This window comes from Leptosomus discolor, chromosome Z (assembly GCF_034619465.1).
Source record: "Leptosomus discolor isolate bLepDis1 chromosome Z, bLepDis1.hap2, whole genome shotgun sequence".
Classification (NCBI taxonomy): domain Eukaryota; kingdom Metazoa; phylum Chordata; class Aves; order Leptosomiformes; family Leptosomidae; genus Leptosomus; species Leptosomus discolor.
The window spans coordinates 33,660,688-33,685,863 of record NC_141419.1 but is presented as its reverse complement, the minus strand read 5'-3'; the positions used below and the strand labels follow the sequence as shown (position 1 = coordinate 33,685,863).

Sequence of the window (25,176 nt, the reverse complement as noted above, 5' to 3'; positions counted from 1 at the left end):
GTGATAGGTAGAGACACGGACAATTTAAAGTGTCAAAATCCAATGCGAATTTTATTATATTAGCAAGCGAACAAGAGCAAAGGCAGCGCTGGGCGGCCGGGGAGTCTGCGCTCCGCCAACGGCTCGCAACTTCCCGCCTCATGTAAGCACATTATATACAGTCTCATTTCCTGCATTCGTGATGTCGCAATCAGGTCGATACTCTGCGCACGTTCCTTCTGTTGCTGGGGGGGGTCTTTCTCTGCCTCTTGGTGATCGTAAGGATGAAGGCTGAAGGTCTTCCTCTTTGCCCTGTGGGTGGACTTATGCAAGAATGTGACTACTCAACCCCCTCAGCTATGGGTCCTGTTGACTTATGCAAGAATGTGACTACTCAACCCCCTCAGCTATGGGTCCTGTTGACTTATGCAAGAATGTCCTTCGGTTAGGCTATCAAGCCTTGCGGGCACATAAATCTTCCATCCATACCTTCCCATACAGGTTTAATGAACAAAGCACAATATGTTACTTATTACAAGCTTTTCTGAGGGTTCACAGCCTTTTCCTTTCAGCTCCTACTTCCGTTTTAGACCTAGTTATTAATGGTCCAGGCTTCATTTAGTAATAAGTGTCTAGATCAGAAGAAAACACTAGTATGGCTGCCATTGATTTGTCATACTGATTATGAGATTGACTTTCTCACTTTGGAAAACGTGAATGAGTAGACAAAGTTTTCAAGTGGTACTTCAGGTCCAATATGAGGGAGTTTGTATAATTGCTCCCTAAGTCTCTCCCTGTGATGGAGCGCAATATAAATTTCTATATTTCTGTGTATTAAGAAATTAAGACACTGATGAGAGTCACACCCTGAGGAGACTGGAAAAGATAATTCTAAAGATTTGTACATGAAAAGTAAAAGAAACAAAGTCTGAATATTTCTGCTATGGTACAGCAATTATTCCCTATTATAGCTGATTTCTCTGCAGTTTCAAAAATAAACTATGGTAACTAGTTTATTTTTTTTTAAATAAACTATAGTTAAAGAAATCAAATACACTTAGCACAATGAGGTATGTAATTTATACTGTAGGTAACCCAATATAAAACTCCTCATACTGCAGCATGTGGCACATGGAGTTGTATGTGTTTTCACAGGTTTCATTCAACAGGATTTGATGCAGGGAACCTCCTAGTTCCCCATGCACTAGAGAATGCTGTTACTCTGAGAGAAAATAGATGCACACTTGCTCTTCAGATTCAAAACTAAATTATTCCAGAGTCTAGCTGTGGCTAGCATGAGGATTACAGTTTAACCTACTAAGGACACAGACCGGTTCTTTCTAAAGGTGAAGTAGGCAGCTTTGCTTTCCTAATGGCAACTCTACATCCTCATGTACAGTACAAATACTTGTATGTTCCCTGCAAGGTAACTCAGTAATGAAAATCTCTCAATCCTTATTTTATTAGATTGATGGATATAAATATTAATTATTCACTAGTGTGACATATTTATATGTCACAGTTCTCCAGGAATGCGGAAGGTTTGATCTCCTGAAAATTGTATACATTTTAGCTCATCTGGTGAAAAACCGCACAAGTCTAGCTGTCAATGAACAATATTAATTCTAATCCGTTGCAGCATCAGTGCTTCATAAAGCTGCTTCTTATGCCTGAATGTCCTCTATTGCTGACATGTTTTTCCTATTTCCTTGCCATACAGATAGAAGAGGGACTGAACGTTTCCTGTATCATGGAGAGTGCAGGGAGAGCTGTCCTCCAGGTCACTACCATTCAGAACATACTTGCGTGGCTTGCTCTGACCACTGCGAGGTATGCCTGAACTCCAGCCACTGCAAAAGATGTTTCAGAGGCTACTACTTTGCTCAAAACATGTGTCAGAAGCATAGCTGTAGAGAAGGTAAGAATCCTTCAGTAGAAGTTAACAAATGTTCTCTTTAATTTGTTATGGAAATCTGGTTAAGGATCTTGGTTCCTGTTTTGATATATACAATCTCACCTGATCCTGAGGTCCTTAAACTCCATCTCTGATTCTCCTCTAATATCATGTTAATATAAAATACAAGTATTTTCCTCAAATGAGAAAAGAAATTGCTGTGAATCTTTCTCCTTTTTGGATTTAGGTAAAGTTTATTTCCAGGAACCTTGCTAAGTGCTTCCAAATGTTGGCTTTCCATTACCTAGAATTAACCCAAAATTGATGATTTGCAAAACACAGGTGAAGTAGAAGATCCTGACTCTGAAGATTGCGTACCGTGTTTAGATGGATGCCAGAACTGTAAATTGGGTAAATATTCACTTTATGAACCTTTATCCTTATTCTTAACGCAGGGAAAAATTATTCCTCCTCCCTTTCTTGTCACAAGCCTATGTGCATGCTGCTGAACAATTAGACACTGCTGCAGGTCTCACCAAGTAAACTGTATTTTTCCAAGAGTATTTATTTTTGAAGGTAATTTCTAAATTTTATTTCCGGCAAAAATAAGATTTTTTTGTTATTTTACCTATTAATCTTCGCAGCACTTTTTTTTTTCCTGCTTGAATGCCACCCTCAGGCTGAGAGATTTACTGACTTTCTGAAGCCATTATCAGTCATAGAACTTTATCATAGATGTTCAAATTTTCTAGACCTGAAATAGATCATTAGCCTGTGCTTTTTTTAAGGAAATAGACATAAGGACAGACCTTAAATTTCATTCAAAAGCAAATCACTGTAATAGCAATGCTACTGCCCTAAAAAATACTAAAACATTGATTCATTTTTCATGCTGGATTAAAAAAAAAATTCCTTCTCAACATAGTTGGTAGAGAGTTTATTGTCTTCAGATTGAACACTATTGAACTTACTGAACTTGATTGAGTCTCTTTCTCGACAGTTCAGCTTCACAGAGAATAAAATGTTCAAAAGACATTGCAATTCATTATTTCCACTGTGTTTACATCAAGAAAATTTTATTTCCTGTGGCTATACGGACAGCAGTACAACTGTTCAGTAACTCAAGACTGAGAGCCACCAGGGTGACCCATCAGAAAGGCAGTCTTCACTTATGACCTCTTAGACAAATTCAGAAAGCACAGAGTTTAGGTAAAGTAGCCCCCAAATGAGTACTGGAATGCTCAGACACTTCAGTAAGACTATCTGCATCACAGAAAGAAAGACTTCACTAAAATCTCCTTGAAGGATTATACAGAATGAAAAAACAGACCTAAGCTTTACTTCTTTTAGTGCAAATCTAGACCAAGTCACTGATCTGCAAATATTTTCTGGAATTACTACTTGTTAAAAGAAAGGAACAACTTCGGCTTGTTACATTTCCAAAGACCATTTTTGAAAGTGCTAAACATAAGAGACTACCAGGACTTTCCATCTCCTCCCTGAAATCAGAGAGATTTCCACAGACAGAGGAGTTCATGCTGGGCCCACTGGTTTCTCCCACTCGCTCCCTAATGTGTTTTGGGGCCTGGTGTAAGAGGTGATACCGTCAGTACGAGGAGACCGAAAGTTGCTATACAGAGGAGAGTGCATAGCAAGAAACAAAACTGTGAAATCACCCCATAAGAAAAAACAAATAAACAAACAACAACAACAAAAAAACGCCAAACCAGAAATTAATTCCCACCACGAGTCGTAACCACTTTTAATTCCCACCACTAGTCACAACCACTTCAATGGTCTTTCTGCTTTTGTGTCAACAACATTTTTCCTTGGGAAAAAAGGATTATAATGAATGCTCATGTGCACAAAACTTATGTAAGGATTTTGTTATATACTACTTTCCTCTTTCTATTAGTCATCCAATCTAATACGTTGTACCATAAAACTTCCTCTGTGACTACACCTGTAGGTTTCAATATTGCTGAACGAAGAGCTGGAGAGACCAAATTTTAACATGATTGGAACTACATTATGGTCTTTTTTTGTATGACATAGTAATCAGATTCATGTCAGCTGTCTGCTTGGTTGTGGGGAGAAAAAAGAAAAGTTAAGGGACAAAACCTGTTTCAATACTAATCTTTATTGCTGCTATTGGATGTTACTTTCCTATGTTAATATTTTCAGTGTTCTTCACAACACCTGTGACTTTAAATTCTTTATATATCTTCTGCAACTATTTAGTGTCAATCCTTGCTTTGAATTAGGGTGAAATGCAACACGAATAGCAACTTCTCCTGAAAACAGTTATTGAAGTAACTCAGAGGTTGAATTTCTTTGTATATGAGCTTAATAAGCCTTCATAAGGTGACTGTTCATGGGCAGCTGGCATACAGAAAAAGGGGCTGTACTAATTTACCTTTGTCCTCAGAAGATCACTCATCTCCTAAATATTAATCATTCATAATATTCACTGCATATTTACTATGAGGTTCTTGCACTTAATGTTCTGATTTAAAACAGGCTTTTCAAAACTTCAAAGATGAACAGAATGGATACAGGTAAAACAAAGACCGAATTAACTTTCACTGCTGAGTAGTCATAAGAATTAAGATGCTAGAGTTTGATAGGGGGTGTACTATTAAGGAAATGCTTTAGTCGTTGCGATGCATATATTACTGAGAATCAAAGAGATGGGTTTAACATTAACTCTATTTGGAACAGAAGCACAGCAGTGGGCTAAAAGCAAGATCCCAAGCAGCTTTTGCAAATTACCATATGTTCCTGAAATAAAGCATGACCTGTAAACTTCAAACTTAAAATGAATCAGGTAGAGATGTGGTTTGCTTGTGTTTATGCTCTTAATATTCAATGAGTTTTCTGGCACACCAATAACTTAATTTGTAGATAAGATGAGCACAGTAATGGGTTTCTCATGTGTTATCAGAAAATTGATGTATTTAGAGACTTCTGTAAAAAAAAAAAATAAACAGATGAACTGGCCATCTTTTAGAGGAAATGGATTATTTTGAAAGCTGCAAAGAAATTACACTGCCATAAAAATAACTTAAAATAGTAAAATTTCAAGGGAGAAACTATGGAATGTGACACATTTAGTTTCACATCTTTAATGGTCTTTTTAGAGACTCTTCATTTAAAATTAAGCAAATGCTGCATGATTTTGCAGTCTCTGTCTTATCTTCATTTTAACACCGCTGAGGAATTTAATCTGAGGAAGAACTGTAGAGCAGGAGTAGGAAAAGTATTCCAATTCTATGAACTTTTCTACTAGAAGTCAACAGAAAGCTCTTGGGAATGTTAAATTTAAAAAATAAAGGAAGAATCAAAACGTAGTAAACATAGCAATTAGAATCAAAACTATATAGTTCATATACTGAAAAGTAGTTATTCATATAGAAATGCAAATACATTTTGTGCATACTTATGGATCTGCAAAAGACTCCTGACCATTCTCTCAAAAAAAACGTCGGGCATCTTCTCTTTCTGAAGTGCTTTGAGATCCTTTGATATAAACTGTAAGAGATAAAAATAAGTGACTTCTTTGGTTTACACTGAGTGCAGGGTCACTGTATGAATTTAAAAAGGAGTATCAGACCACAGTGACATTATATTGTAAAATGGGAGCAACGAAATGCAAGTGATTCTCTTACTGACTACAAATTGCAACGGTTAATTGCTATTTGTTTCTTTTTTGTAGACACACATCTAGTTTTAAGGAGTGATATATATACCAATTAAGAGAACTGAACTGCCTGTTCCCCTCCTATCTTGAAAGACAAGTAATTTTTGGCCAAAATTTTTTTTCACAAGGCACCAAAGAACAGATTAAACTGCTGCCTGCAGTCTTGAGCAATGTTGTCCTGCTTTGTGCAGGCAAGAAAATGAGTAAGATTTACTCTCTTTTGGCTTGATGCCAGGTGCCAGCAGAATAGATAAAGTAATGGAGGCAGACTGTGTGGGAAATCTCTTTTCTTGATTAGTAGTGATCATACAGACATTATGGTTTGATACTTTACATACCACATCAGACATGTCAGAGAATAATGTAACACCCACCTAGTAAGTAACACTGCAGGTTATTGCTCACCAAGCATGAGGATACTGAGGTGGAAGATTGACAGTGTTTGTAATATTTTCTGGACTCCTCAGGGAATGAAGTAAAATTTGTCCGTTTTCCTCCAAATTTGGACCTGGTTTTGTTTTAGGGCTCCAGTGTGGCTACATATCTTTACTGTATCCACATTGAAGGTCTAAGAGCAAAGATACAAACTGTCAGAGAGACTTAATCAAGGACAGATAAGTTTGTAGTTTAAATACAGATGATGCTTGCTTTTAAATTCAAGCAATACTTTTCTTTCTGATTCATTTCATTAATTCAGGGGCTGCTTGTATTTTAAGGAGATAAAAAATCTTTAGAGCTCACAGACACCATTCTGCCTGCAGACACTGTCAAGTCTGGGAATATGTAATAATGAAATTGCCTTAGACAGCCCTAATCTCAAAAGGATCTATGACTTTGTGTACACAGTGTGAAAACAGTGGCTATGCACAGGGGGGTCCACCTCCCTACCTTCTTCTGCCCACATGCTCTTGAATGCATCTGACCCTGCTTGCTGCCATACCAGTCCAATTGGCAAGCTCAAGCACATAGCATCCCACGAGATCTGAAAGGTAGACTCTTGCACAGGCATTGAAATCTGAAACGAGAGACAAAGACAAGTCAAATCTTAAGGGTAACTTCAATATGTACGTTCAATCTCTTAAACTCTTACAAGCTTCAAATATATTCCTACTGCTGTGCAAGCAAATGCAAACACAAATTCAGACAGACAAAATGCCTAAGAAGGTGTGCTGAATAACTTAGAAGTCCACACTTCCAAGATTATCTTTATGACTTTGATACCTCGGGTCTGATAACCCCTTTTGGACACTCTGGATCTACTTTCTAGAGCAGCAATGAGCTATTACTCCCTCTGATGCAGATAGATCCATGGGAAATGCAGGTTTTCATCAGCTCTGACCATCAGGCCATGATTAAATTTTAGTGACTTGTCTTCTGGTGGGCACCAGAAAACACCATGAAATCTACAAAATTAAATCCAGTTTCCTCAACAATGGCAACTTTTGACAGAGAAAGTTCTGCTGAAGCAATGACATTAAGGAGGAAGATTTTCTTTGTGCCGTCCACCTCTCAGTGCAAGTTAACTCACAGATTTAGATCACTTCAGAGCACCACTTATATTTTCTCCAGATTCTTAAAACTGTAATGAGTTTCAGAAACTTTCTTCAGAGCCAAACTTACCTTTTTAGAAAGCAGTTGGCTATAAGCCAACACTCAGGACAAGAGAAAAAAAAAAAAAAAAACAGATAGAACTTCAGAATTTGAGCCACTTAAAGTAATTATTCTGAGGATTTCAGAGCCAATACAATGCAAGAACATAACAATCCTGGCTTTTATTTGATATGTCTAAAGTACAACTCATGGACCAAAGTGTTTTCTCAATCACTTTCAGCTCTCACTCGCTTTCTAATAACATAATTTGCATTTGCCTTTTTGTACCTGCATAATAAACAAACACAAAATACTTATGAAGTTGATAAGTGACAAACGTCTCTGATATGCACTATCTACTGACTTGCATATGTACAGTTCCTAAGCAGAAGCTGTCACTCCATTAACCAACAATGCTAAATATGAGCACCTAGTTCATTGAGGACCTAAATATTTGCAGCACATGGAGCTTAAGTGAATCATTAATAAATTCATAGGAATCAACAGAAGGACAGGTCTTCCTCTCACAACAGATTGTGAAAGTCAGGCATTCTCACAACTTGTTTGCCTTCCTGCCAATGTCCTCCCATGGAGCCACACATTCCTGACCCAATTCTTACTCACTTACCTGCTGATTCACTTCCACTCACCTCACCCAACTTGTGAAAGGATGACGTTATGATATGAATAGTCCTCACAGCTTCCTAGAGATTACCTCATCTCCATGTAGCAAAATACCATCTATATCACCTTTTGACCCATCCAAGTTTCTACAGAGAGCAGCACAAAGTGGCTTTTCCAAACTTTGCACCAGGGCTATTTTCAAAGGCTAGCACTGAGAATAAAGCGCTCCTCAGTGAGGGTGCAGAGTGAAGAATGTTCAGAATAGCCATCACACTTTTCTCTTTCAAAGACACCTTACAAAAAGAGACAAACATGTGCCAAGAAGCAGTGTTCCTCAGAATAAAACCTACAAAATAGGCATTTAAGCCCAAGTGTGAGTGTTTAGCAAGTAAAGCCTGAGCATATTCCAGAAGCTATTTAATTTGGTTTGGGTTATAATGTCTATGTATAAAACATACAGCTATAAAGGCAGAAAGTGAGATTAAATAGCATGCAAGTGTTCTACAAGATCTATTATACAGAGTGAGATGGGGGAAAATACAGTCTATAAGGCAGTGGGAGTGAGACAAAAGTTATTTGGAGAAGGTTGAGAGTGAGATAGCTAAAAGTGCAGCACTGTGAACAGACTCAAGCTCACAGGCACAGATTTCAATTCTGGCAGTTGTGCTCATGATTAATGAGTGAAAAGTGATCTAGTTCCCATAGCAACCTAAGAAACACAAAGGAAAACTTCATTTCTTCAAACCTTCCCTGATGATGAATAGACCTTGGCTTTCAAAATACCAGAGAAAATTATGATAAGGATCCTTTTTTATCTCAGAGTAAATCTTCCTCAAGAGATTAATCTTGCAGAATGGCAGAATGGGTTTTAGATTTGCAGATAATAGGACTCGTTTCCACAGGCTTCTGGAGTGAGAATATGCAATCTATGCAAAAAGAATGCCCAGCAAGATTTGGAAATGTTCTTCTCTGATTTTTAGTACTGACATTTCAGTGTAGGCAGAACATCACATTAGACTATCTTGCCTTTCCTAGAGTACAGGTAAAAGATAATTTCATTGCACGCTGAAGATACAAGATGTATGTATTAAAGAACACATTCTGTCTTTGAAGTTTTTCTTTCTCTGAGAAAGAAAACTACTTCCTGATTAAAATCCAGGTTTGGGGCAAATCATGGGAAAAACTTAAAGATATGAGATTGAACCATGAGTTCTGCAAACACAGAATACTCTAGACTTTAGTTTAGAATTCTCCATAGAAATAAGAGCACAGAAGAAAAACACTGGATCAGACCAAAAGTTCATCTAGCTCAGTAGCCACTGACCAAACAATGAATATACTCCTAAAACTGCAAAGACAAACAAAGCATGTATTGCTACTTCAATAATTCTCGGCTGAGGAGCTTCATGAATCAAAACAGTAAAGAAATGTTAGCTGCTGAATCATTATGCTGGAATTACTGAAGAACAAATATATTAAAACAAATATAATCTAAACCATCTACACACCAGACCCTTTTTTCAGGGAAGTCTGCTGCCTCCCTGGGGACCAGATCAGGGATGTCACCTGAAAACTAATGAAGTTACTACAACCTTAGAATTATTACCGACTGCTGCTCTTTCATGTGGGTACCAGTGATGTTTCAACAAGAAGACCAAGGTTGATCAAAAGAGATTTCAGGACCCTGAAACATTCTGAATTCTGAAAGATTCAGGAGCACAGCTAGTGTTTTCCTCAGTCCTCCAAGTAATGGGGAGAGACACTGGAAGAAACCAGTGAGCCCAGGACATCAACACCTGGTTCCAAGACTGCTGCCTCTGCCAGAAATTCGGGTTTTTTTATAATCAGCAACAAAGGCCAGATTCTGCACCTGGGATGGAGTAACTCTGGGCACTGGTATAAATTCGGAGAGGAATGGCTGAAGAGCAGCCCTGCAGAAAGGGATCTGGGGGTGCTGGTGGACATTAAGCTCAACAGGAGTCAGCAGTGTGCCCTGGCGGCCAGGAGGGCAAACCGCATCAAGGGGTGCATCAAACTCAGCATAAGCAGCCAGTCAAGAGGGGTGATTATCCCGCTGTATTCAGCGCTGGTGTGGCCTCACCTCGAGTACTGCGTGCAGTGCTGGGGCGCCCAGTTGAAGAAGGACGGGAAGGTCCTTGAATGTGTCCAGAGGAGGCCACAAAGCTGGTGGTAGGGCTGGAAGGCATGTCCTGTGAGGAGCGGCTGAGGACTCTGGGCTTGTCTAGTTTGGAGAAAATGGAGGCTGAGGGGTGACCACATTGCTCTCTACAGCTTCCTGAGGAGGGGAAGTGGAGAGAGAGCTCTTCTCCCTGGGATGCAGTGACAGGACATGTGGGAAAGGCTCAAAGTTGCATCCCGGGAGGTTTAGACTGGACATAGGAATCATTCCTTTACCGAGAGGATGGCCAAACACTGGAGCAGGATTCCTAGAGAGGTGGTTGATGCCCCCAAGCCTGTCAATGTTTAAGAGGCATTTGGACAATGCCGTTAATAACATGCTTTAACTTTTCATCAGCCCTGGTGTAGTCAAGCAGTTGGACTAGAGGATTGTTGTAGGTCCCTTCCAACTGGAACTATTCTATTCTATTCTATTCTATTCTATTCTATTCTATTCTATTCTATTCTATTCTATTAGCAACTCTGTCTCAACATGTACTTGTTTCAATTCTTTGGGTTTATACCAGCCTAAAGCTTCAGATCTCGATCTTTCAAAAAAGGCATTGTATTACAGAACCACTTATTGACTGTAGCAGTACAAATCTTGGATTCTTCCCATACAGAGATGTTTCCCATATGAGTCATGCCTGTATTGATATGTTTTGTTAGAGGAGGACCAATAGAATCCAGCTGCTCAAGTTAGTGGTAAAACCTGCATTGATGTCTGTGGTGTAAACTTAGGACCTCTGGCCCACGGTATGCACTCTTGCTTGTAGGAGAGCACTCTGGGTAATGCTATTCACTCAGAGGAACTACAGGTGTAGTAAGAAACTATTCAAATGTAAGTGACCATCTCAGCATAAGTGTGTTCAGAAAATGCACCTCAACACACAGAAGGTTCAGGTTTAGTAATGTGCAGCTTTCATGCTTCTTGAAATCATTACATCGAGATTTCGACAGGTGGAAACAATAGCCAGTAGAGTAAGAACAAAAAATGACATAACGTCTGAGTGATAACTTCCAAGTAGGTAAACTGAATACTCTTTCTTAATTGTTTGACAGTACTGCTGATGTCCTGATTTCATTTCTGTTGAAGTAATCTTACCTTTTATTTTACAAAGAATGAACCACTAGTTCTTTGTAGCCCTTTAAGCAATAACCTCTCTGGTTGATATCACATTTTGGAGCTTTATGTGCAGTGTAAATCTCACTAGAGCACTGGTTAACCATTTCTGGTGAGATACTAGAGGGTTCTGACCCAATACTTATTTTTTAAGTCAGTTTTTTAAAGTTTTCTATTCCTTAAAGTTTCCTGATCTCATCACTTTCCCTCAGTGAAATCTCTTCCAAAATTTGATGCATCTATCAACATACATACAAGAATTTATGTATTTATTAACATTTCACCTCAGTCACACAACCTATGGAACTATTTCAGGTAATGCATATTATAATGCTAATCTTGGGTTTCATTTAATCTGATCTGGACTTCATTTCTACTTCTAACTACAACATATTCAAAGCCTTATTTCAACAGGAAAATATGCCTCGTTCCCGTTATTTTGTCAATCAAAAGTTATTCCTCTTTTACAGTAAGGTAATTGAGATTAGAGATGTGTGATTTTTTTTTTTCAGTTAACCGTCTTTACAGCAAGAATAACACTCAGAACAATTTTTGGTTCTCTTTGTCTCATTTTCATCCTAATTAAAGGTCACTTTAATTTAAATTTTAAAAAAATAATAAAAAAATAAATAGAGGTAATTTTACTAAAAGTGTATTTCTGGAAGAAATTAAGTTTATTCAAAGTATTTTTTTTCTTTTATGCCTTAAAAATACATATATTTTTAATCCATTAACTATCTTGGCTGAATCAAACTTACAGCTTTTGGCCAAAGCAAGTACTGATGCCTTTTTTTCCCTGTATAAATCTAACTGATAACAGAATCCAGGTTTTTCCTTAGTTAAAATTCACAATCTCTTCTTTCTCCCACTTCCTGGTAATATAACTTGTCAAAAGAAATTATAATGTCAAAAATGAGAAGAAAGAAGATAAAGCAGATTTACTGACAAAGTGCCAAAAAAAAAAAGAAAAAGAAAAAGAAAAAGAAGTGAAAAAGACAACAAAAACACAAATGAACAAGTACTTTCACACACAAACTGGAAGATTCAAACCAGAGTCCTTGGTTCCACAACAGAAGTCTTCATTTTTAAGGTTTACTGAAGACTGAGGTTTCAGTCAGGTCCATGTCTAGTCAAAAATCTTACTATGTTTGGATTGTACATTTCAATCATTGAGATGCCATAGAAACCAGAAAAAAATGGTCTAAGGTAGTTAAAAACATATAATTACTCTTGTTGGTGATATATTACATTTTCTACTACTTTTTTTTTAGATTGTAAATTATTGTTCAGGGGAATGTAAAAGGCTAATAAAATCTAGCAGTAACTGTTGAAATTAAACAATTACTGCAGGCTGGCCCTTAAAGGAAAACTGCAATGTAATATAAAATCATTTTCAGTCGTTACATTTAATTAAACTTGAAAAGAAAGGTAAACCACGCATTAAGTCCCAGGCAGTGAAGAAGAACTTCTGGATGCAAAAAAAAATTTGAGTGTGTTTAGCACACTCTAAGCTCACAGCTAAGCCAGTAAATAGTTCAAGACATTTAATATTTAAAAGTTCATAAACAAAACAGGAAGCTAAAATAAAAGTTACAGTCTAAATACAGATCCTGCAAAATGTAGCCTTGCACTTAACTTCAACTCCCAGCTTTATTGTATACAGTAGACAAAGTATGTACACGAGTCATTGCAAGATCTGGGTCTAATTAGACCGGTTACTTTAAGTGCTACTCAAAAGTAGAGTGGGCTAGCCATATTTAGGATCTATCTCAATACAATGAACATTCAAACACATTGAAATGGTGACAAAGATCTCCAAAATTCTTGGGAGCTCATTTTTCATATGGATGAATATATGTACTAAATATTTCATTAAGCCTCTATAGTAATATTACCAAAAAAAAAAATCACTTACAGCGTTCCTTTACATATTTGAACAAAAATAGCCTTCCAGCACAACAATGCTATGCTTGTAATGCTAATGCCCATACTTCCCTCCCCAAGCAGAAAAAAAGACTAATTCATTTCAAATCAGAGTTCCAACAGAATGCATGAATGTTTGGCCTTTGACCAATATTCAGTCTTTGCACGTACCTTTTCTGTATTATAACATAGCTGCACTCCAAATGTATTGTACTTGAGAAGGGTGGGGAGTGGAGGAGGGAACAAGAGTATCAGTTTATTGCAGACAAGGAAAGAAACCAAATAACTTTTTCTACGAACTCTTGATGTTCTTTACTTATCTAAGAAAATAGCAATAAAACCAGAAAGTCACAGAGGACTTGTTTGTGTCTGAGGCCTTATATTTTAAAATTGGTTGAATCCTGTTTTCAGTGCTATCAAGATCACCTTTGTTTCTGTCTTCAAGAGCATGGCATAGGCCCAACATAGTGGAAATCAATGCAAATGAAAACTAAAATAATATATTAGCAGTTCTCATGAGAAGAAGTCTTTTGGAACATGACATACCAACCAATGCACTTTGTGCCACAGAAATCTTGTTATTTTATGGAAGAGTGAAGGTCTCAGTGAATATAGAATGTTTGTTAGTGCTAGTGCAACAACTGATTGTGACAGGTTTTAAAGAAGCCACTGCTGAAGAACTGCACATATATATCCATAAAATTCCCTAGACTTAGTTCATTCTTAAAATTCATTTCCAAGATTCTGGAAGCATAGCATGTGTTAAATACCAAATTTACTGTTGCAGGAATAGTTGCATATTTAGTTTTCTCTCTGCCTGCTATCAGACAGCCCTCTTTGCATTCCTTTCTAAACTATGCTCACTATTCCTCAACAGTTTAAATTCAGAAGCTATGACTAAGTATAGAAGGTGGTAGAGCTTCTATTTAGTGGGTACATCTTTAAGAGAAAGAACAGCAGTTCTCTAATGGTTGATAAATAACAAAATAAAGTAGACAAATTGGCAAATGAACTTAGGTCACACTAACCCAATGTTTTAGTTTTGCAAAATCATCAAGAAATTCTCCCCCACCTCCAAAATCTTAGGTTTGAAGAAAGACTGAGTGCATTCCAAAGTGAAATACAGCAAACCAGCTTTGCCTCTAAAAGTTGTGGCCTTCTAATAAGATATTTACTATTACCACTTCTGTCTAAACTTCGTGTAAGCACCACAATGCAAGTGCTATTTGTAATACATTTTTTTGCCTTCTCCACAATATGTATTCCAATCTGCAAACTAAACAAACTATTTTTATCCATTTGTTCCTAGATACTTTCTCTTAGATCCTAAACCAATTCAAAATACATGATATTTACTTAATACTTTATTTTTCTAATCTCCTTCCAGAGGACAACCAGACATTTTGTCTTTGTTTGCAATTACTGCTGAGATCTGTCTCAAATTGAGCTATACAGATAGACAAACTGAGAGGGCAATTAGGACAGAACAATGTCATCAGAACCTGACACAGGCAAGAGGGCAAAGAGTCCTTTCTTCATAAAAGCCAGAAAGTATGTGAAGAGTTAGCTACTAAATCTGCAAGCAACCCCAGCAATTTTAATAATGTCTCTTTGATGCATACTCTATTCTTTCATCAATGAAACATAAGAATGTATCTTCCAATACCATAATAATTTTCAAAAGGTGTATATACACTTACTTACCATTAAACCAACCTAGCTCCTAACAATGCTCTATAAACACTGTAAGGAAAAAAAAATGCACAAATGAATTGAGGAAAAAATATCTAAGGAAGTGCCCTTATTCAGAAACAGTATTTCAGAAATTATTCAAAAGAAGCCCTGGACAAACAAAATGTATTTCATCTAGAAGAAAAGGAAAGCTTTGTAAAAAATATTTTCATATTTTAAGAGTGTTTTCTGTCTTAGCATAAAATCTAGTGCAAACAACACTAGATCAGGTGACTGCTGTTTCTGTTTGTGCTCTAAACAGCAAAGAGAATATTTTCACAGATCTGCAATATTTCTGGGTAAAACTTTACACCTCATAAATAAATTGCTAGAACTACTTGCAAAACCAAGTACATGTTGCCTAGTAAGTTTGCATGTGTAAAATGTGATTTATTGTAGACACAGTTCAAACAGACTCGGTGAAAATTTTGTCTTATGAGCACTATTAATATCAAAATAATTTATAGGCATTTCATAGTAGAACAGTCTATAAATGCATTCACCCAGGTTGTTCTGTTTCCTTCCATTCTCTTCCCTTGGGATATTTGAGTGATGTAAAAGAAACAGAAAGCCAATAGAAGGCAATGGAAGGTTACAGAAAATATTCTTCTCTTCGTGTGAGCATAAAGCCATATCCATCATTGTAACCTTTTTAAGAAGTTGTGTAAGATTTTTTTTGTTATACAACAAAATTTTTGAATGGAAAAAATCAGTTTTCTGATGAGAAAGTTTACCCAAAAGCACCTCCCCCCACCCCATAATAGAGAAAGTGTTTGTCTAGGTCAGGATTTTTAAGATTAAACTGGTTACTTATGTATTTATGAAAGGTTTGCTTTTAGAGGTGCCAAATGCTTTTAACTTATCTCTGCAACAAATAAAGAAATAAAATGAAACTACAGATTTGGATAGCTTATAGTCTTCTTTTAAGAGTTCATTTTGCCCAGCCTGAGCTCCTGGGAAGGTTCTGCTTTTCAGAGCAGCACTTCCTAAGCACTCAGGATCTTCTAGGTATCTTATGCTGAGGACTCAAGAGTCACAAGTCACTGCAAAAATACAGGCCAGGATCTGATTATGAAAGAGTTTATCTCAAAAAACAAAAAAAAAGTAAACAGAGATTCAGAGATAATAATGTTCTACTTATGGCTGTAGTGATTTTAATGTGAGAAATATTAACATAAAAATGGTGTAGCAACAATCCTTTTTAGCATTCTGTTACGAACTCTGAATATTACTTATGTAGTTTCACATTTTTAATTTCAGATGACCCAAGAATCTGTATAACATGCATTCAGAACTATTATATGTAAGTATAGCCATATAGCTCTTCAAGCCTTTACATTTTTCTAAAGCAAAAATGTGTGCTTCACTATATAGATCTGTGCTGTGTATATTACCCCATTTCTTTTAAGTATTGCTTATCTGAGAACAACTTTTCCGAAAGGTTTGAGAAATGCTGAAAAAATAGCCAATGTCTCACTATCAAGGCCTTTTAAAACTTGTGGACTGATGTGAACTTTGCATATGTGAAGTGATGAATATCGAACAGAAGGGGTCTAAAAGTTACACAGTGCCTCTGGATTCAGAACTAGTATACTCTTACTGTATTGTGTCCAGTTCTGCTATTTGCAGTCCAGCAGGCACACATAAAAATGTAACGAGGTTAAACAAAGGAAAAAATATATAGATAATTGAAAGTTTAACTTAAATGGAGGGAAAATAAGAGCTCTACTGCTTTTCAAAGAGAGAATTAAGAGTTCTCAATAAAAATTACCATGACAAAAGAAAATGTTGATTAAAAGGCTATTCAACCTAACTATAAACAATGGCATTGGATTATATATTTTTACAAGTGATTAGCTCTTTACAACCACAACACAGTAATTTCTAATTAAGCATACATTTGGTTTTGTGCCTACATTTAAAACAAAAAAAAAAGAAAATCAAATTTGTTATACTTAAGAACCCTTAGAAACCCTTAGAAAACTGGACTTGTTAATATTTGCCATTTTAATAAGTAACATAACCACAAATACACTTTGAAACCTTCATTAAAGGAACAATTTCTGTTCATTAGGATGAGAACAGAGCTTTACCATTACGATACCTAGAAACATACAGAAAACAAACTCAATGACCTAAAAAGAAACTTACTAATGATGTTCTATTTTATCTTACAGGTACAAGCAGCACTGCTATAAATACTGCCCAGAAAATACCTACAGAGATGAAAGTTCTCTGCAGTGTAGAGAGTGTCCTAGCAACTGTGATAGCTGTGACGAGGACAAGTGTGACTCATGTAAGGAAGGTTTTTATCTCTCAGGTAAGCAAAGTACCAAGCATGGCATATATACAAAATGTATTACTTTTTATTCAGAGGAAGAATCTGGACCCAGCTTCTCAAATTCATAAATCTCTTCTATGGCAGACAGTGGAGGATGACTGAAGTTAGCACTTTGCAGAATCAGGTATTTGTATTAACGTAACCAATGGTGCCATTCAGTTCCAAGGCTCCATGTATTTGACTCCATATTCCCACTTTTTATTTTTCCTAGTTTTGTTTTTAATACATTTCCACTCTTTTGGGCAAATACAAAAAATACTGTATTTGATTCAGACTTTGTGAAAGGAGGGGGTTTTCACAGAATCACAGAATTGTAGGGGTTGGAAGGGACCTCTGGAGATCATCTGGTCCAGCTCCCCTGCTAAAGCAGGCTCACCTACAGCACATCGCACAGGGTTGCGTCCAGGTGAGTTTTGAATATCTCCAGAGAAGGAGACTCCCTGGGCAGCCTGTTCCAGTGCTTTGCCACCTTCAGAGTAAAGAAGTTCCTCCTCATGTTTAGATGGAACCTCCTATGTTCAAGTTCGTACCCATTACCTTTGTCATGTCACTGGACACCGCTGAAAAAAGACTGGCCTCATCCTTCTGACAGCCACTCTATAAATATTTATGTATATATATGACAAGATCCCTCCTTAGTCTTCTCTTCTCTAGGCTAAAAAGCCACAAGTCCCTCAGCCTTTCCTCGTAAGAGAGATGTTCTAGCCTCCTAATCATCTTTGTAGCCCTTTGCTGTACTTTTTACAGTAGCTCCCTGTCCTTCTTGAACTGGGGAGCCCAGAACTGGACACAGCACTCCAGATGAGGCCTCACCAGGGCAGAGTAGAGTGGGAGGATAACCTCCATTAACCTGCCACACTCTTCTTGATACATCCCAGGATACCATTTGCCTTTTTGGCCACAAGGGCACATCGCTGTCTCATAGTTAACGTACTGTCCACCTCCCAGAAGAGCTCCCAAGTCTTTTTCCACAGGGACGCTTTCCAGCAGGTCAGCCCCTAACCTGTACTGGTGCATGGGGTTATTCCTCCCTAGGTGCAGGACCCTACACTTGCCCTTGTTGAACTTCGTAAGGTTACTCTCTGCCCAACTCTTCAGTCTGTCCAAGTCACATGGATGTGGACAGCAGAACAGCCTTCTGGTGTATCAGCCACTCCTCCTAGTTTTCATAGAATCATGGAATCATTCAGGTCGAAAAAGACCTTTGAGATCAAGTCCAACCATCAACCCTACTCAACCAAGTACACCCCTAAACCATATCTCCAAACACCACATCTAAACGACCTTTAAACACATTAAAGGATGGTGACTCAACCACCTCCCTGGGCAGCCTATTCCAATGTCTGACAACCCTTTCAGTGAAAAAATTTTTCCTAATGCCTAGCCTAAACCTACCCTGATGCAGTTTGAGTCAGTTCCCTCTTGTTCTATCATTAATTACCTGTGAGAAGAGACCAGCACCTACCTCTCTACAATGTCCTCTCAGCCTCCTTTTCTTAAGACTAAATAGCCCCAGTTCCCTCAGCCGCTCTTCATAAGACTTATTCTCTAGGCCTCTAACCAGCTTTGTTGCCCTTCTCTGCACTCTCTCTTGCACCTCAGTGTCTTTCTTGTATTGAGGTGCCTAAAACTGAACATAGTACTCGAGGTGTGGCCTCACCGATGCCGAGTAGAGGGTGGCAATCACCTCCCTACTCCTGCTGGCCAGACTATTCCTAATACAAGCCAGGATGCCATTGGCTTTTTTAGATGCCTGGGCACACTGCTGACTCATAGTCAGATGCTTGTCAACCAGTACCCCCAGGTCCTTTTCTGCCAGGCACGTTTCAAGCAGTTCTTCCCCAAGCCCTCTCTGTGCCCAGCTGTCCAGCCAGTGTTTTACCCAGCAGAGCGTGTGTTCATCCAAGCCATGAGCAGCCAGTTTCTTCACTAGAATTTCATGGGAAACAGTGTCGAAGGCTTTACGGAGGTCAAGGTAAACAACATCCACAGCCTTTCCCTCATCCATTAAGTGGGTCGTCTTGTCATAGAAGGAGATTGGGTTCGTTAAGCAGGACCTGACTTTCATAAACCCACGCTGACTGGGCCTGATCACCTGTTGTTCTGTAAATGACTCGTGATTTCACACAAGATGATCTGCTCCATGACCTTCCCTGACACCAAGGTCAGACAGACAGGTTTGTAGTTTCCCGGATCCTCCTTTCGGCCTTTCTTGTTAGATGGGTGTCACATTTGCTGTTCTGATATTTTGTATCATCAGCAAACTGGCTGGGTGTGCACTCTGTCCCTTCATTCAGGTCATTGATGAATATATTGAACAGGACTGGACCTAGTACTGACCCCTGGGGAACACCATTTGTTACAGACCTCCAACTAGACTGTGCCACTGGCTACAACCCTCCGAGCTCTATCTTTCAGCCAATTTCCAATCCACCCCACTGTCCATTCATCTAACCCACACTTCCCAAGCTGGCCTATGAGGATGCCACGGGAGACGGTGTTGAAAGCCTTGCTAAAGTAACGATAGGCAATGTCCACTGCTCTCCCTTCATCTACCCATCCAGTCATGCCCTTGTAGAAGGGAGCTCACAGAAAGACATGGAAATGTTTCCTTACTATTTGCAAGTATAGTTTATTTTGACTTTCAGGTCCACATAAAGTAATGAGCCTTAACACTCCGAAATGAGCTCAGTTAAAACCACTAAATTCCACATCAGATTCACACAAGACTTGAAATCTCTCAGCCTTATTACAAAGTATAAATCAGGCAGATCTGGTTCAGACATGGTGCCAAATATGAATCACAGGAAATCCTGACATTATGGTATTCTTGTGCATTACTTGTTGCGGGTGCCCGGTAGTGGAGTACAAAAGCATCACACTCATGGAAAACTGAGGTGATAACCTGAGGTGATCTGGTAGTCTGCCTTTTTTTAAACGGAAATTAGAGGAAGTTCAAAAAGCTTGTCTAACAAATTCTAGAGATTTTGCTACAGTATGCCAGCTCTTACACTGTATTTAGCTTTATGTTCACCAGAAACTAGAGATCCATCCAATCCTCAAAATTTGCATCTATCTAACAATCTTAGGGAATTCTGGACTTAGATGTTACATTGGGCCAGTACAATAACTGGGACTCAATCATAAAATTTTTGTCTAGATTTGGACTTTTGTAAGATTTGTGTGCCAGGATTTAGGATATGGATGAAAACCCATCTAGATATAAATTTAAGTGGTTTGAAGTTTGTGAAGTTTGCATAAGCAAATGGTCTGAATTTAAGTTTCACATTAAAGATTTAGAGTTTATATAGCTAAAAAAAGTTTCACAGGTTCTTACACACCATTTTTTTCTTAAACTGTTTCTTTCTGGAGACAGAGAGATGCTACAGGTGAGGTACCTCCTTGTCAGGATTGACAACGGTCAGTAGACACCATGATGCCAGGCTCTTTTTCTGTTGCAGGTGGCACGTGTGTGAGTGAGTGTGGAGACGGCTTCTTCACTGATGACATCTCTAGAGAATGTGAACCTTGCCACAGGAGCTGTGCAACATGTGTTGGGTACAGCTATGAAGACTGTACTGAGTGCAAAAACAGTTTCCAGTTATCTCGTGGGCAGTGTCTGAATCCAAGAAATTCTCCACCCAATGGGAAATACTGGAGTCGTAAGTTGCAACAGATCCCTTAATCTTTTCTATTTCTCTGAAGCTTTAGGAAGTGGATATCATGGCCTTGCAGCTTGAGTGAAATGGCACTTTTGTCAAACACATTGTCATTTTAAAAATACAGTGACTAAAACCATTGGTTTCACAGACTGAAATTCATATTCCTGCAAATAGCATAATATTTTAATACAACTTAGTTTTTCCTTATCTGGGAGTTATCTTATCTGGATAGATAAAAGATTGAAAAATAAAAGATAAAAAGATAAAAGATAGATAATAGATTAAGGTACTGGGAGCTCCTTATTGAAAGGAGCCTTATAGGCTATGTTTTAGACCAGCTTTGTGGCTGTTGATTAGCTACACAAGTAAATGTAAGTTTGAGAAACTGGAAAATAATCAAATATGTGTCTCTGTGTGTGTGTATAAAAGCATTCCTCTCTTCTTTTCTCTTCTTCCCCCAATGCTCCGCTGTCTATGGGACAAAATACAGGATGTAGAACTACATTCTGCATTTCTTGTCCTGCCTTGGCCGTTTCCACAAACCTCACAATATCAGTTCTTTCTTGGTGCCCTCATCTATAGCATGGGAATAACAATTCTCTGTTAAAAAAAAAAAAAAATTTGGAAGGAAAATGTTTTTAAATTTTAAAGCTATCAAAGGGAAAGGTTTGCATTAAATTTTTAATTTTCCTTCATAAGTATCTTCAAATGCATACCAGTACTGTCACAAATTTCTTGTTAAGAAAGTGTTAAATGAAAATTGCGTAGTAGAATATTTGTCATTCCCATTATGTCAGTTACATAAAGTACAATCGAATAGGTTATGTTACCAAATGAGGCAGTGCTAATGCTGAATATATCGCCCAGCACACAATTTAAAACTCATTTGCTATGAATATTCATTTTTTAAAAATGAAACCTGTGCAGCACATGGAACCTCAATAGTTAAGATTGCAAGTGGCACTTTTGAATTACATGTACACCATACCCTCCAACAAAGGGTAAAATTTCCTCTAGAGTTTCAATAGCTGCTTTGCTGATCACTGTAAACAAAGAGAAAAGTGTCATATAATCCTTTCACTCTCTTTATAGTTGTAAAGCATCACCTGGAATAACACATTCAGTTTTAGGCACAGTGTTTAAAGAAAGAAGTGGGACAATTGAAAAGGAAACAGTAAGGACTATCAGAATCTAGGGGGAAAATTGTTTACAATGAAAGGTTGAGATAAATGATGGCCTTTGGACTAGATGGGGAAGCTAAGAGGAATACAATCACAAAGAAGAATGGAATAGATCAGGTCTCTGTAAGTGCAGTAAACAGGACTTAAAATGCAGAAAAGGAGTTTTAGATTTGGCATTGGAAAAAAGGGGACGTTCAAATGGACTAATGGAATAAAGTAGAATTTTTGAGGATGTTTGGTGGTTTCCTTCACTAGGGGTCTTTAAGAACAGGTGAAAAGCATCTGATAGGGATGTTTACTGAGTGGAGCAAGTGACTAGACTACTTGAGGTCCCTTCCAACTTTATTCTTTTATCTAATACAAATTTTCTTCTGATTCCTTTGTCTTTATTTGACTCAAACACACCAAAGAATGACTACCCTTAGATCTACATGACCTTGCACTAAAAATTAAAATATACTAACAAATCAAGATATTGACCATTTCTATTCATTGCCTACCTACGGTGAAGTGTTATACCAAAAGGAATAACATTTCTTCACTTCAGAAAAAGATCAGAGAGACCTAGAAAGGAGAAATATTAATAGAAAGTTGGTCTCCTCCATGCATTTCCTTGTGTTTCATCCATATGAGTAAGTATTCTTTCAATTTGAGACTATGCCCATCAGTGCCATGTAAAAAGCATATCTGTAGTTTGATCTACCTATTGGTTATCTATTTCTCACACCATCAGACAAGATGACTCATTGTCAGCTTATTTTGTCTGAGCAGGCAGGTGATGCAGTCCTGTATGTATCAGCATTGCTGTGCTGAGAAACCTCTTTCTCTCTATCTTGCATACCATTTCTCTTTCCTTCCAGTAGTCAAAATATATCTTACTTAGGGGCATTTCAAAATGTAGGACACATCTCTCTCAGAGCTGCACTGGCTTGAACATTAATGACTGTTCCAAAGTCACAGGATTCCTGCTGCAGCTGGTGACGGGAGCCCCAGGAACCTGGCTAGACGCTCTTCACCTTCTCTTGGAAAAACTTGCTGGAATTCTCACAGTGTGGCAGTAGCTGTGCCATGTAACTGCTGAGAGAGTGATGTTGAACTCTGTGATATCTTGAACCTTTTCTCACCAGGGTAGGCTTCCAAATAGTAGTAACCTTCAAGTCAAAATGTTGCGGAAGTTATCACTGTCTTTGCTGAAGTTACAGCCTGAATAACTATATTTAACAACAGTTCGTGAGGTTTCTTGCTCAGATACCGTAGGATCATCTGGTTCTCATAATAGTCATTTTCGTTTGCTAATTAACAACAAAATCTAAATCGTTGGCTTTTTGGCTAGAATATCACTCTTTCACTCATTTCTTTTGATGATGCATTCAAGAGGCAGATATCAGCTGAGTCCAGATTTCCAACTGTGTCATCTATATTTGAAATTCTTTCTACACTGAAGTTCCTTAACAAAAAATAAAGGATTCAGAGAGGACAAGACCACATTTAACTCTAGCAGTACATCACTCCAATAGGGTAGTTCCTAGTTAGAGACTGCAGTACCTTTCACTTACTGATAATATTTCAAAATACATGGATAATTTTGAAAGAAAAACAAAACAAAGCAAAACTAAACAGAGTTTCACTATCTGTTAAAAATATTTTCTTCATTGTCAAAAGCTTTCTGAAAACCAACAAAATTTAGGAGAGGCAGGCAATCTTTTATTGCTTTGTTCAACAATGTTATAGGATCAGTACAAGAATGGACAAAATGAAAACGTATCTGTGCTCCTTGAAACTTACTGTCAGTGAGGATTCTGGCTGACATACCTGTATAGAAAAGCTCCCTTGGCCTGGAACAATGATCCCTCTCCAGATCTTCTCAAGCATTTCTGTAGGGCCTCCTCTTTTCCGTTATTTATTTTAAAGAAGATTATGGGGACTGAGAAAATTCTTTTTCTTTCATATATGAGTGCAAAGTCATAGCACCTTTCCAAGTTTTTCTCTGCTTCCTCTGGACAGATCTCCAAATATTTTATCCTAGTTTACTTTTTTTGCTCTTTAGCTTGTTTATAGATACTTTCATTTTCTCCAGTGTTATTTCTTCTTGGTAAAATATAAGGATCTTCCATCTCAACTGTTGTGAAACTCTGTATCTAAGGGTAGCCTGTCATGCACATGAGCATGGTCCAAGAAGCTTGTCCATTCTGCAGGGGATATTAGAATACTTTCATGTTTGTTCACCAGCCCAGTGTGGGCAAGACTGTGGCTGAGATTTGGATTTTGGCTCTCATCCTCTTAGCCTGTTTGTCAATACACACTTCTTCCTCTGAGTGCTCAGTGTCCTCAACACATTTACATTGGTGTAGCACCATGGCAGAGCTGTCTCTGAGATTCAGTGGCCTGAATTAAAGAATCTAATTAAAGAATACAAGCCAGACAATTATTAGTCCTCCCACTTCAGGGGATTAAGCTGGGTGGGGGGGTCAAGTATGAAATAAACAACCTCGCCCCTGTCATGGGAATGAAGATGAGATTGCATCAAGTTCATCCTCAGCTCATGCCCTGCTCCAGACAATGCAGGAGGACAACATAGCTAGGAAGACAGCCAAAATTTCCAAATCCAGTAGTTTACATCAGCTTTTACCACATTAATCTTCTCTTTACTGTATGTACTAACAGAGAGTTGAGCTATTAGACCTTGAACTGTATTTACAAATAATGAAGTAATTTCTCTTTGGCTCTTCCAGCCACATGGATTTAGTGGGTTCCACTGTGATGTTAGAGACTGTGTTGTTGTACCATATGGGACAAAGTGAATTTGGGAAACAAAGACTGTTGTTATTTTGTTTGGTTTGAAGGCTAACATAAATTAAATGGTAGCATATCAGAGCCTGCTATGAAGAAACCAACACAGAGTCTGACTTTCTCTGCAGTTTGCAAGACTAGTCCACCTAGGTGAGGATTAAAACCTTTGTGACTGTGGAATATGCTTCTTTTCCATGTGTAAGCTTTCACTTCTATTTCTTGTGCAAAGATAAATGATAGATCAGTCTTGTGAATTTTTATGAGCACACACTCCAACAACCAAAACATTCTATTAAAAAAAACCTTTCCAAAATTATATATACTTTGGGTGTATACTCCGCTGGGCCAACAGTTCAAGTCATATCAGGAACCATTAATAAGTCATATCCAGATCTGAAATAATGAAATAGACCATGTATGTTATCCAGGCTTTTAAAAAGACAGGGCAAGCCAAGAAAGG

At 37.9% G+C, this 25,176-nt stretch overlaps 1 protein-coding gene across 2 annotated transcripts in view; it reads left to right on the top strand.

Annotated features, from left to right (window-relative positions):
- The window catches only part of PCSK5 (proprotein convertase subtilisin/kexin type 5), a 260,747-nt gene that overhangs the window by 214,751 nt on the left and 20,820 nt on the right, over window positions 1-25,176 (top strand). Inside the window, exons 23-27 of one of the 2 annotated variants that reach the window (XM_086480272.1) lie at window positions 1,700-1,897; window positions 2,225-2,284; window positions 16,003-16,045; window positions 16,920-17,062; window positions 20,545-20,745. In XM_086480272.1, coding sequence (XP_086336398.1) covers window positions 1,700-1,897; window positions 2,225-2,284; window positions 16,003-16,045; window positions 16,920-17,062; window positions 20,545-20,745 — 645 coding nt within the window. Of the gene's footprint in view, window positions 1-1,699; window positions 1,898-2,215; window positions 2,285-16,002; window positions 16,046-16,919; window positions 17,063-20,544; window positions 20,746-25,176 lie in introns of both variants that reach the window. The other variant, XM_086480271.1, reaches the window with a different exon arrangement.